Here is a 13,514-nt window from a genome sequence, read left to right on the forward strand (position 1 = left end):
AGTGAAAATTTGGTATTCATTATGGTACACACAAATTTGTATAAAAACAAAAGCAAAAATAATGTAAAGTTATAAGGAAATTATTTACCACCATTTACCACAGGGCTTAGGTACAGGTACAGCTACAGCATAGTAATCAGTGGTGTGCCAGCATGTAAACTCTTGATTTGTGCCAGTACAGTGTGAGTAAGAGGTAGGATATACAATATTGTATTATCTCCCTAAGCAAACACTCCCTATGATAATTGTTTCATAATTTCCCAATAAAAATCCTTATTTAAAGACTATGTCTGGGCATAGCTTCTTGCTTTTGTATAGTACAAGGCTACTTATCAACACTAGATGTGTATAGACAAAGTTAAAATTCACATTTTTCTTTCCTGCACTGAGAAAAATGAATTATTGTAATAGCAGTATATATATATATATATATATATATATATATATATATATATATATATATATATATATATATATATATATATATATATATATATATATACTGTATATACACACACACTGTATATATAAACACAGACACGTATCAAAAATCACATTGTAAAAACAAACAAAATGCATTTTGGAGAGTGCAGTGTTTTGGTAGGTTGGCTCCATTTAGAATCACTGATCCTGGTTTGGAGCTGTTGTAACACTGCTATTTTTGTGCAATTACAGTACCGCTGGCTTCACACTTACAGAACCACGTTTGAACCATCAAGAAAATGTGTATTTTTCATAAACAGAATAGAAAAATCTCTACAGTGAGTGGAAATGATCACAGGCATAACTCAATTTTGCATAAAATAACATTTTCTCCAAGAAGAATTCACAGTGCCCATCCTACAGTAGATTCCCTATTTAAAAAACAGTAGAGCATTATCATCCAGTCATTAAAAGATGAATAATTTGGCTAACAAAGTTTTGTGTCTCCTCAACATAAAAACCTCTGATCAGTTGATCACCCGCCCTCCCGTAAACAAAAAAAGAAAACATGAGCTACCAAGTACAAAACCAACATAAAAAAACAATTTTAACAAACACAAACAGTTACCGAGTCACTGAAATAAAGATTGCACATCAATAGGTTGTTGCTACTGTAACTCTGGACCTGTGTGAATGTCGTTAGTTGAGTTTCAATGGCTGTGGCCTGTTGATGTGAACAACACAAAGTCAAATGCGTCCGATATGTACAGTACAATAAAAGACAAAAAGTTTGTTTTCACTGCAACTAAAATGTGATGTCATTGCAGCAGCTGTTAAATCGTATCTCCTGCTTATTAACCGATTTGTAATATCCTAGTGTGTAGTCCCTTGATCTCACAACCGAGGTGTAGTAGTAGTAAAACCTTTAGTTGCAACATTTGGTCTCTAATGCTCACCCTAACCCTGCACAGCTCTTGCAAAGGGGATAGTGAAAACACAGTGAATGACATGCATGGTCCACAACATTTTTACATGGGATTTTTAAGGTGGTGGAATTTAATTTAAAGGTTAAAAACGTAATTTTTCCTAGCGATTAGTGTGTAAGAAGTAATAACTCATTCGCTTTTCAAATTGTTTTGAAAAGCAAATGATATCCCATATTGTGACCTCAGTTGCAGAGCTAGTTGATACTGAAAGAGGAACCAGTTTATGGCACTTTCAGACTTCTAACTCAAGACAGTATTGACCATGCAGGCTTTCATGATGTTTCCAAAACCACACGACTTCAACTTGTTATGATATCCATTCCTACTCGCTACTCCTGATGACCTACAGTAGGCATTGATGTCCATGATGCCAATGTGACGTTTTTCAGTAAAAAACAATTAGACATGATTTCCTTGTACAGTAGATCAAAGCCCTTTTAAAGGGCAAATCCCTTCACATTAATCCAGTCTGGGAGCCAATATAAATGAGCCAAACCAAAACGGTATGACTGGTCCAATGGTTGACATGTGGAACCAGATTAAACCGGGTCTGTGGATGTCGACCAATACTGTAGGTACAGGTCATTCTCTGCCAGGCAAAGGTATTTGCTATTTTGACTTTCTGTAACCCTAAAAGCAGCTTATTAGCATTTGACGGCATCCTGAAACCTATCATTGCCACTACCTGCAAGATCCTGTAATAATTAGCAGATACCACACTAGCTTCACCAGCGTGCAATTCACCTCTAGGTGGCAACACAATCATGGTCTTTGTCCAAGTAGTACCAATTAATAAACAAAATCATACCATAGCATCTGTGTGAACACTCGACATGCTAGGAAAGCTAGGAAAAATGTGTCTTCTGTTTTTTTTTGTTGCCATTTTCCAGCATTCATACTTTGTGCTTGGCTTGTTAGAACCAACATGGCTTAACAACTCACAATAATGTTTGATTGTTTTATGTATTACTGCTTGTTGTATTACCAACAAGTAATTCAATAAGCAATTGTCATTATTGCCCATTATCCTCCTTCAACAAACTGTAAGAGTTCAAGGCATTCCTTATGCGGGTATGTTCGGAATGTGGGACTACCCAGACAGATCGGTGAGTTTGAAGCGCTGAGCTTTAGGTTGAAGTATGACTGCGATGTTAAGACCCAGAACACGATAAAGGAATGTGCTGGCTGCGTTGGGTGAGGGGTGTTAGTACATAGTCTCTCAGAGAGTCCTGACATTTTGTGGGATCCAAGGAGGTTCCCAGTGGAAGGATGCAGAAGGAGTGGGAAGACAACAGTGTGCCAGTCTAGGTCTGCACGGTCAGACCTCCACTGAGGTAATCTGGTTCATCTGGGCCCTCATACACTGAATGCTGTTGAGAATCTTCTTCTGGTGGCCTGCCAGCGTAACGCCCACTCGAAGGATGTCCCTGTGGAAAGAGACCAGTTAGCTATAGTGACACCTTAACAGTTTTTCATTTATTTTCTGGGGCATTTTCATGCTTTATTTTTTAGGAGAGTGTAGAGAAAGGAGGCCAAAGGCAGAGAGAGAGGAGAGACATGCGAGGACTGGGAGTCGGATTTGAACTTGGGTCCTCACGGTTCACAAGGAACACATGGTCTATGCACTAACTGGCTGAGCCCCCAGGCACCCCAACCTTAAACCTTCTTTCAAATTGCTTAAAATCAAACGCTTATCACCTTCTGAAAACCGACCTGCCCAGAGCTCTGTAATTGCTTAGCCATTCTCACGTGTTCTAGTAGTATCTAATGAGTTTGTTTTTTCTCATGTTTGATCCATGAGCACCATTGACACTTTTAACTATTGTTAACTTTTTATATCTCCTGCTAGCACCTGTTTGTTCTGTTTTTTCTGTGTAATACTTTTGATGGATTATACAATGATCCTACATACTAACTAACTTTGTCATTGCCCATGTCCATGGTGCATAGGTTTATGCTGCCGTTAGCTACCATGAGTTAAAATCTACTTGATTGCAAAGTTACAATTTTATCTGACATATATATATTTCCTTGTGTCATGACAATAACTGAACAGCTGTGGGTAATCATTATGCACTAAGTAAATTAGTACTTTTGAAAACATTTTAAAACTAGAAGATCACAACGCATTGCAATGTGACGTGTTGAGGGCGAGATATTTTTGAAATAATTTTGAAAAACATAATAAAAAAATGTGATTGAAGATTTATGAAATGTTTAGATGAGTAAATGATGAGAGTAAAGTGAATATACAAACTAAAGTTCAAAATGTACTTCAAAGTCTAGCAGGACTGCAGCACAAGATGTTAAAGGTGAAATAGAAACATTCAGCCACTAGATGTCGCACTACAACAGCACAATCCGCATCATAACGCCTCTGTTGCCACAGGCCCCCTCAAGTGGTTACCAGTTCATTGCGCAACCATATTTTATTTAGTGGTTGAGTGGAGTGAGACCAGTCAGACAGAGTCATGTCAAGTGATAAAATATTCATGTAGAGTAATGAATTCATTTTACCATCACATTCAGCCATTTCCCACCCGACACAGAGATAAAGCATGGTAACAACGATGTTATTCTATTGGTTCACAAGCCATGGGAACCAAGTATCTTACAGAGATAAACAAAACATTCATTTTGGAATGTTAAGCTGCAACCCATACTATTTTATTTAGTGTGTGTGTGTGTGAATGATATATTATTTTGACTATCTGTAAGGTAGGTGTATGTTAATACATTATAAGTAACAGAACAGCAGTGGTTGTAGTTAGTCAACTGCTCCTCTTGTATATCCTGTGGGTGGCCAGTTGACAAGTAAAGGTATTGCATGAAGCTCAAATCGCTCAAAAATTCATCCTCTTCCCAAAGGACTAACCATTATAGCTCATCAGTAGTAAGTTTGGAACATGCTCAGTGGACCAGGATTTGAAACCCGGGTAGGACATAAAAGTTTAAATTCGTAAAAATGTTATGAAGAAACAATGCTTTAATTCTGCACCGTTCTGAAAGAGCTGTGGATGTATCATTATCCCTCTTACCACTCCTATAATAGAAAATGCGCTGTTTGCCTGAAGGGTGCTTTTCTGTAGTTTTTAGTTTTTGTTCGTTATTCATCTACATAAAAATGTTATCAATCACCATTAAATAACCAAGTGGGTTGGTTATGGTAGTGAAGTAGATTAATAGAATGAAGCTTGACTTTCTAGACAGAGACAGCACAGCTCTGAAGTGGTTCAAACTCACCTTTTTGAAATTGTACACTCTGTGCACATTCTGCTCCCATCATACATTCTCCCAGAGTACAGCATATTAAGCACTATTCTAAGCAAGTATATGCTTCACAATGGGGATCAGGCACAGTAAAATCTCTGCCCGAGACACTAACATCGACTAAATGAAGAGATTATTTCAAATTGTTGGAATCTGTTTGGTTGAAAAGTTAAAAGTAGACTTACTCTGTGGTCATTTGGGACACCACATCGAAGCTGGTGAAGCCTTCATTGGTAAAGTTCTCCTTATACTGACCCATCTTGATGGCTTCCAGCCAATCGTCCACTGTGCTAAAGGACGAAAAGTCTGGAGTACTGCGGTCCAGCAGAGGTAAGTGAACACTGCAGAAACAGAACAATAATAATTTATAATAGTACTTCATGACCTACAAAATAAATTCAGGGCCAAGAAGGAACCAATGATTCAGGTTTAGGCATGGTAAGAGGGCCATACCTTGAAGAGAGTGGCGTCATGGCCTTGAGGGTGTTGGGGTTGCGGATCATCTTGTCCAGCGTGCTCACAATCTGGCCTAACTTGGGCCGGTTGTTTCGATCCTTCTGCCAGCAGTCCAGCATCAACTGATGCAATGCACTAGGGCAGTCCATAGGGGGCGGTAACCTGTAGTCCTGCTCTATGGCATTTATCACCTAAAACAAAATAAGAAAGATTGTATTTAAAAAAGAGACAATTATTATTCTATATTAGTGTTTTTATGTCAAGGACCCCCAAAATAATATGTATTTGGCCGCAGTCCCCATTTGAAAATATTTTGTGCCAGGCACCCTTATACAAGATTTGTGTTGTTAAAATGTTAAAAAAATATTCCAAAATGTTCTTTTGAAAATAGACGATCAACAAGCTCATAACGAGTTTGTTTGTGCTTGTAAATCATACATTTTCATATAGCTGATATATATAAAGCGGTCAAACTGATATATTTTATTTAATTTATATTAACTAATTTCACTTGGGACCCCCTGGAACCCCTTCAAGGACCCCTGGTTGGCCCCGGACCCCACTTTGAGAGCCACTGTTCTATATCATTTTGTATTTTGTTCAGATTTTGTTTAGACTTTAGTACTTTTGCTGTTAAATCTTCCTTCAGGTCATACTCACATCTTGGTTGCTCATATCCCAGTAGGGCCTCTCTCCGTAGGACATCACCTCCCACATGACAATGCCGTAGCTCCAGCAGTCACTGGAGGAGGTGAACTTCCTGTACTGAATGGCCTCAGGAGCTGTCCATCTAATGGGGATCTTCCCGCCCTGGTGAAGATACAGTGTGAAGTGTACAGTGTGTATTTTTGTTGCCAATGTTTTGAATTAAATGACCAGTGAAGTGATCTGGCATGTGTCCATTGACTACAATGTAAAATCCCCTGTCAATCTGAGAGTGTACAAATGACTTAACACTGAGTATTTTACTATGTACGACTCACACAGTATACTTGATATCACTGTAGTTCTCCAAAGCATACCATGGTTTGTGTGATTTTCAAGGAAGCCATTGGATTCCATTCATTTCAGTATGCTAGGAAATTTGCTTGAGTTAGGTCGTTAACAAAATCCAGTGACACGATAGTTCATGTAGACACGGAGGGCAGTATGTTTATAATATTCATTCATACTCCCCGGACCCCCCCATTCGTATAGTAATTCAGTCGTACTCCTTTAAGTCAGTACGTGTCAAACTCCTGTCATCTCATTTGCTACAGTTAACTCACTCACGCCCTCATACCCACAGTGCAACTCTGGAGGTTCATTTAAGCAGCCTCTGTTCTCTGTTCAGTCTACGTACTTCGCTGTCTAAGCGGTGTGTTCAGCTGCTTGTTTTCAAATTTTACATTGGTTCGGGTGGTTTCAAACTTTCATCAACTTGTTTGCTGCAACTCACCAGTAATCGCGGATCGTGCTCGTTATCGTCATTGAATTCATCTGCAGGAGTGTCATTCTGATCACGAATAGCAGTTGTGTTTGGGTGAAAGATCAGGTGGGGCACGACGCTAAACAGCGTGGTTCATAGTGGATGTCAATGGTTCATTGTCGCTGCTGTAAGTCTGTAACGTATCCTGGTAATTTTCAACACAAGTCGACATCGAGGCGGATCTGCGCTGCGAGTCATTTCTGTGAACACAGCCACTTCCAAGCTGCTTGCAGTTATTTCCTGATCGTCTTCAATGATCTTTCATGCCAGGTGATGCTATTAATCTTCTCTGTGTGTGATCATCATGGAGATAAAGGTCATTGTGCATGTGATTATTTTGTGTTAAATAGCGTCGGGCCATGCAGACGGAGTTTGGTTTAAACGCACACACATTCTCACACACAAACTGTTGACGAGTCAACGTGAAGTAACCAGAACCATAGAGGGAGAGAGTTCCGTCACTACTTGATCCCGCTGCAAAGCTGGTTGCTATAGTTCCTAACATTGGAACTTCTCCATTGAGATAGCAGAGCGTTTCTGCATTCCATTCTATCTATGGGAGTCTATGCTAGTGTCGTCACTCTCTCACTAGATCACGCTGGGAGTATACAGGAAGTGGCTCTCAGCAAAGCATTATGGGTAATGTAGTCCATGCAACCGCCACATTCATAGTATATTAGGATTAGTTTAATTCTACTGTGTTAGAGTAATGTGAAGAGGCAAGAGTGATTCTTAACTGGATGGTGGATTGTGCAGACATTATGGTAATGTTAACTAGGCAGTGTCATGTTAAGTAGGTACTTACTAAACGGGATATTCAAGTATATAATCCACTCAGTGAAGCTGTTGATCATTTCGTTGGGTTATTCAACTCATTTGTCTCTAAGTTACAGGTAGCTATAATGGGGGTTTTAGTTTGTAGATGCTCAACTAGATATTACTGTTGCCACCGAGTTTTTTTAGAGTTGTTTCCAAGGTCCGTGTAATAGGTTCTTATACTAGAAGTACTGTTTCTGAAGAAACTGTGTGGGATATCTAAGGTGGTTTATAGTATTAAGTATTGATGGTAAAGGTATTAAAGTGTTAGTAGTGTTAAAGGTTAAAGTATTAGTAGTTAAGGTTTTAAGTATTAGTAGTGTTAAAGGTTTTAGAGTTAAGTATTAATAGTCTTAAAAGGTTATGGTTCTAAGGTTAAGGCTCTAAGGACGTTTATTAGGTAATTGGTATTAAATAATGAATAAAGGGTAAAGTATTAGTAGTGGTAAAGGTTTAAAGAGTAAAGTTTATTTGTGGTAAAAGCGTTAAAGTTAAGGTGGTAGTAGTGTTTAAAGGTTAAGGTCCTATAGGTTTAAATTTTAAAGGTGTTAAGGCGCTGTTGTCTATTAGAACTGACTTTATGTTCGTAGTTTGGCGCCCTCTAGTGACACTGGGGTAATTGTACCTTCTTGTGGGTTTGCGACCCTAGTGGACACTAATTGTTCCTAGTAAACTCAGTTCAGTCTGAGTCTTTATACCATGCGGTTCCAGTGCATCGGCTTATCTTCCCACTTCAGTAATATGCTTGGAAGTATCGTTGTAGGCTAACTTATTTGCAATCATATGCTGAGATGCTTGTGCATTGTAGCCATGTGGCGTTCGATTATCTTGATTTCCCCAATGCAGAGTTGTGTTTGGCACTGGGCTAATGCTAGCATCCAGGTTGTTTGTTTCATGCTAGCTAATGCTAGTTTCCATTTCTGGTAGCCTTATGCTTGTGTTATTTCATTGGATGTATGTAGTGAGCATTATTTATTGGTGCTACCCCTCATGATTGTTTCAGTTAAAACTGGTTTGGAATTTTGGTTGGAGAGGTATAAGCGTTCAAACTTTACACTGCTTCTTATCGTCTCTTCAAGCTACTGTTAGCTGTCTATTGTGTACCACCACACGCGTTGAGGTCATAACATGGCACTAATTATTCATTAGGTTGGATTGTGACTATATTAATGAAACACGAATGAATTAACTTGGATGTTATCTTCTCTTTTAGCTTAACCATGTCATTGTAAGGGATATTTGTTCATTGCTTGATCTCATTCTGCTTCTGTTTTCTGTTTCATGAGCGACTGCCCATTATGGTGATCCAAGGTTGATGATGGCATGACCTTCTGTCCACCATGGATGCTGGGAATCTTCAGGTTCTGGGTTGCTGCCAGTCTTCATTTTTACTGCAGCGCCATGGTCATTGCACAGCAGTAATCAAGATCACCTCGGTGGTATACCTGGATCTACTTCTGCTGAAGCCATGAGAGGCAGGTCATTCATTAATCAAATCTAAAACTCATCCTGGTTAAGTCTACTGAAAGCCTTGTCGGCTGCTCACTGCTTGATCTGCGTATCCACTCACACTCAATGTTATAAGGATTCAACGTCTATACAATTCAGGTGTATAATATCAAATGGTATGGATTGTTAATGATCTTGGATATTTAAGTAGTCTGGGATGGTTGCTTTGAGCTAATTTCATGGATATTCAAATCGCTACATTCCACGTTGGGGTTGTGATATTGTGAAATATCAATTAAATCATGATTTGACTCAAGAGTAGCGGTGGATCACTCGGCTCATGTCGAATGAACGCAGTTAGCTGTGAGAAGTAATGGGAATTGCAGGTCACATTAATCATCGGATTAAGTTTTATTAAGTGGAGAAAGGAACTATCTAATGTAGATATTGTGTAGATATTGTTTGGATTAGTTCTATCAGCATCTTATGGGTTTTAGATATGGGAAATGCATTGCTTTGCACTGAAAGCTCACATGTTTCAATTAAGCACTCCTAATCAGTTATCATCCTAATGGAATATCATTTATTGTAAGAACTGATACCGCTTTTTGTCCGTTCTTTTCTATGTCTGCTACCTGAAATGGAGGTTAATCCTGGCGGAAATGATCCTGTCGTCTTGGATGATGGGAAGGCATGTCAAGGGCGTGGTTTGCTGCCAGGCGTGTTCAGTGCCAGCAATGTGGACTCTGCCCCAAGCGTATACTCCTCACTTCTTTCGGATCGGCGCAGCAACCTCAGCAGCATTGTTGGTCTTTATTCACTTAAAAGCCATGGGTCCCTGGTCGTCTGCTGCTTACGAACATTTTATTCGTTTAAATACGGATGAAATTCTTGCAGCTCAAAAAGCCATGAGTGTTATGTGTGATCAATTATGGAATAATTCAGGAGTTGCATAATTGATCGTGTGTTAAGTATTGCTCTTGTCAGAGCGCAGGTTGGGGGTCAGGTACATTTAAGGGATGGTAAATCTCTAAGGTGGTAAACCACTAGTAGCATGGTCGTGTTGGGTCTCACGTTGCTACAGTGGTATTAATGATGGGTGGTAAACCACTAGTAGCATGGTCGTGTTGGGTCTCACGTTGCTACAGTGGTATTAATGATGGGTGGTAAACCACTAGTAGCATGGTCGTGTCGGGTCTCACGTTGCTACAGTGGTATTAATGGTAGGTGGTAAAGTAGCATGGTCGTGTTGGGTCTCACGTTGCTACAGTGGTATTAATGATGGGTGGTAAACCACTAGTAGCATGGTCGTGTTCGGTCTCACGTTGCTACAGTGGTATAAATGGTAGGTGGTAAAGTAGCATGGTCGTGTTGGGTCTCACGTTGCTACAGTGGTATTAATGATGGGTGGTAAACCACTAGTAGCATGGTCGTGTTGGGTCTCACGTTGCTACAGTGGTATTAATGGTAGGTGGTAAACCACTAGTAGCATGGTCGTGTTGGGTCTCACGTTGCTACAGTGGTATTAATGGTAGGTGGTAAACCACTAGTAGCATGGTCGTGTTGGGTCTCACGTTGCTACAGTGGTATTAATGGTAGGTATGGTAGCCACTAGTAGCATGGTCGTGTTGGGTCTCACGTTGCTACAGTGGTATTAATGGTAGGTGGTAAACCACTAGTAGCATGGTCGTGTTGGGTCTCACGTTGCTACAGTGGTATTAAGGGTAGGTGGTAAACCACTAGTAGCATGGTCGTGTTGGGTCTCACGTTGCTACAGTGGTATTAATGGTAGGTGGTAAATCACTAAGGTATGGTAAGCCACTAGTAGCATGGTCGTGTTGGGTCTCACGTTGCTACAGTGGTATTATTATGGTACACCATTAAGCATTGGTCGTGTTGGGTCTCACGTTGCTTAATGGTGGTCTAGAAGGTAGGGTTATTATTGATAATCACTAAATAGTATATTCCGTCTATATCAGGTCACCGCTCGGGCGAGCGTGACTTGCCTGAAGGGTTTGCATTGCTGCCATCATATAGAGGGAATTTGACATTGCTGTCTATACACATAGTTATTCATAATTTATAGTCTATTTCCTTTAACATCAAAACACAGTAGTGTTTTGCCAAAATGTGCATCTAATAGTCGCTGCTGGCGCAGAATATCGGCTTAGATGTGAAGGGCATCTCGGTATGCATTTAAAGGAAATGCGTCATTGCTGACACTCACATAGTTAATTCATGTAGCATATTTCATTTAGTTCAAAGGGTTTTAAATGAAATTGCGTCACTTCGATGCTTTAACTGATAAACATTCTCATATAGATTAAGGTGTGGCGCTGTATTGCTCACTGCAAGTGAGCGTGTGTTGGGGGTTGTGATTGGAGATCTGTGTCATGTTTGCACAGGAATCGTTTAATATCACATGAGCAGAGTCACACCGCCAAACTTGATTGCAACATTATTGCATACATGAGTAATGGTTAATATGGTATATGGTTAATAAATGGTAAATGGTTCACTAACTGTCTGGTTATTTCTGAGCCGAAGTGTCTAAATGAAATCCAGTGACACGATAGTTCATGTAGACACGGAGGGCAGTATGTTTATAATATTCATTCATACTCCCCGGACCCCCCCATTCGTATAGTAATTCAGTCGTACTCCTTTAAGTCAGTACGTGTCAAACTCCTGTCATCTCATTTGCTACAGTTAACTCACTCACGCCCTCATACCCACAGTGCAACTCTGGAGGTTCATTTAAGCAGCCTCTGTTCTCTGTTCAGTCTACGTACTTCGCTGTCTAAGCGGTGTGTTCAAATTCCCTCCACCTCCCCGGCCTCCTCCCCGTGGCATCTAGTTATTATTGTTATAGGTTGATTCTGTGTTGTACTGTGGTTCTATGATTCTGTGTATTGTACTATGTTTTTGGATTGTACTATGATTGTGGTTGTTTAATTATGCATTGAAGGTTCAATGTTATGTTAAACTGTATTTTATGTTTCATGCTTTCTGTCTCTCCTCTGTCTCTCCCTCTCTCTTTTCCCCCGACACGGTCGAGGCAGAAGGCCGCCACCCTAGAGCCTAGGGTCTGCCTGACGTTTTCTCCAAGTTAAGAGGGAGTTTTTCGTTGCCACTGTCGCAAATTGCTTGCTCAGGGTGGGATTGTCGGGTCTCTTCTCTACATGTAAAGTGTTGAGACAACTTGTTGTGATTTGACACTTGAATTGGATGCTCTGCTCTGGGGGGTTGTGATTGGAGATCTGTGTCATGTTTGCACAGGAATCGTTTAATATCACATGAGCAGAGTCACACCGCCAAACTTGATTGCAACATTATTGCATACATGAGTAATGGTTAATATGGTATATGGTTAATAAATGGTAAATGGTTCACTAACTGTCTGGTTATTTCTGAGCCGAAGTGTCTAAATGAAGTGAGCTTTATTACATGGTTTATACTTTTGTCAAAGTTGCATTTTCATTTTTAATAAATTCAAAGGCACAGATTGATTTGAAAAGTCTAGCTGAACATAGTGCCTGGAGAAAAGATAGATTTTTTTTACATATTAAATTAAAATGCCTGCGACCTTTAATTGTGTAATTATGTTTAGTCAGTACTTACCCAATTATACAGGTAAGTGCAATAACATTTGAATGAATATCAAGAAAATGTAAACAAAAATCTGAAGCCATTAACAAGAAAATGTTTAAGTACAATAGGCTATATGGCAGAAGCTGTGAATAGACAATGACATACAGTGTACGTATTGGTACTGGTATGGTCCTTTACACTTGCTGAACACAACCAATATAATAAAAGCCTTCTTTTAACTCCAATTTACTTAGCAAACATGAGAATATGAATGGGGACAAGCAGTACTTTTGTTTTCACTGAATGCACAGCAGTGACTCACCAGAGCGCTGGTGTAGGTGGGGTCTGAGGTGTCGTCCTCTAAGAAGCGCGACAGGCCAAAGTCAGACACCTTACACACCAGATTGCTGTTGACCAGGATATTCCGTGCCGCAAGGTCTCGATGAACATAGTTCATGTCACACAGGTACTTCAGCCCTGCTGCTATGCCACGTAGCATGCCCACTAACTGGATCACTGTAAACTGCCCATCATTTTGCTGAAGAAAAAAATAAAAGCAAAAGCAAAATTCTATTTAAAAATAATTTAAAATATATGATAAAGTAATTGATAGAGTTGGCCATGATGACCATTTTTATTTAACCTATAGGACTGTATACGCCTCAATATTGATATTATATTTATTATAATATATTTATTTGGGCTACTGCCAATATTTTGACTTAATCTTCATCAGGGCTCCGTTTGAAATTGTGAATTTTAACAGATATCTCCTTAACTCCTAAAGCACTACTTTATGCGACAAATAGCAATAATAGCCGATCTCTGTATGTTAAAGAATATTCCCAATTTTTGGAAAATGTCTAAAAATAGGGCCACCATGTTATAAGTGCTTGAGCTGAACAGAAGAGTGACAAGACTGCACTGTAGTGATGATGTAATCTAGATGCAAATCCTCGAGCTGTTCCAAAGACAAGTGGATAATGTTACACACAGAGGACACAGACAGAACCCATGGTGGTCTTACTGATTCAGAGTTGTAAGTCCTACATTCA

The 13,514-nt window shown here is 39.6% G+C and overlaps 1 protein-coding gene across 2 annotated transcripts in view; it reads right to left on the reverse strand.

The window, feature by feature from the left end:
- Nucleotides 1-2,727: 2,727 nt before the first annotated feature.
- ephb2a (eph receptor B2a) overlaps nucleotides 2,728-13,514 on the reverse strand; it is a gene marked incomplete at both ends in the record, with an annotated part of 47,666 nt that continues 36,879 nt past the window's right edge. For both annotated transcript variants that reach the window (XM_080443579.1, XM_080443580.1), the window contains 5 exons: nucleotides 2,728-2,836; nucleotides 4,865-5,020; nucleotides 5,133-5,326; nucleotides 5,796-5,945; nucleotides 12,782-12,997. In XM_080443579.1, coding sequence (XP_080299705.1) covers nucleotides 2,728-2,836; nucleotides 4,865-5,020; nucleotides 5,133-5,326; nucleotides 5,796-5,945; nucleotides 12,782-12,997 — 825 coding nt within the window. The remainder of the gene's footprint in view (nucleotides 2,837-4,864; nucleotides 5,021-5,132; nucleotides 5,327-5,795; nucleotides 5,946-12,781; nucleotides 12,998-13,514) is intronic.

This window comes from Gymnoscopelus braueri (genome assembly GCF_963280865.1).
Source record: "Gymnoscopelus braueri genome assembly, chromosome: 12".
NCBI lineage: Eukaryota > Metazoa > Chordata > Actinopteri > Myctophiformes > Myctophidae > Gymnoscopelus > Gymnoscopelus braueri.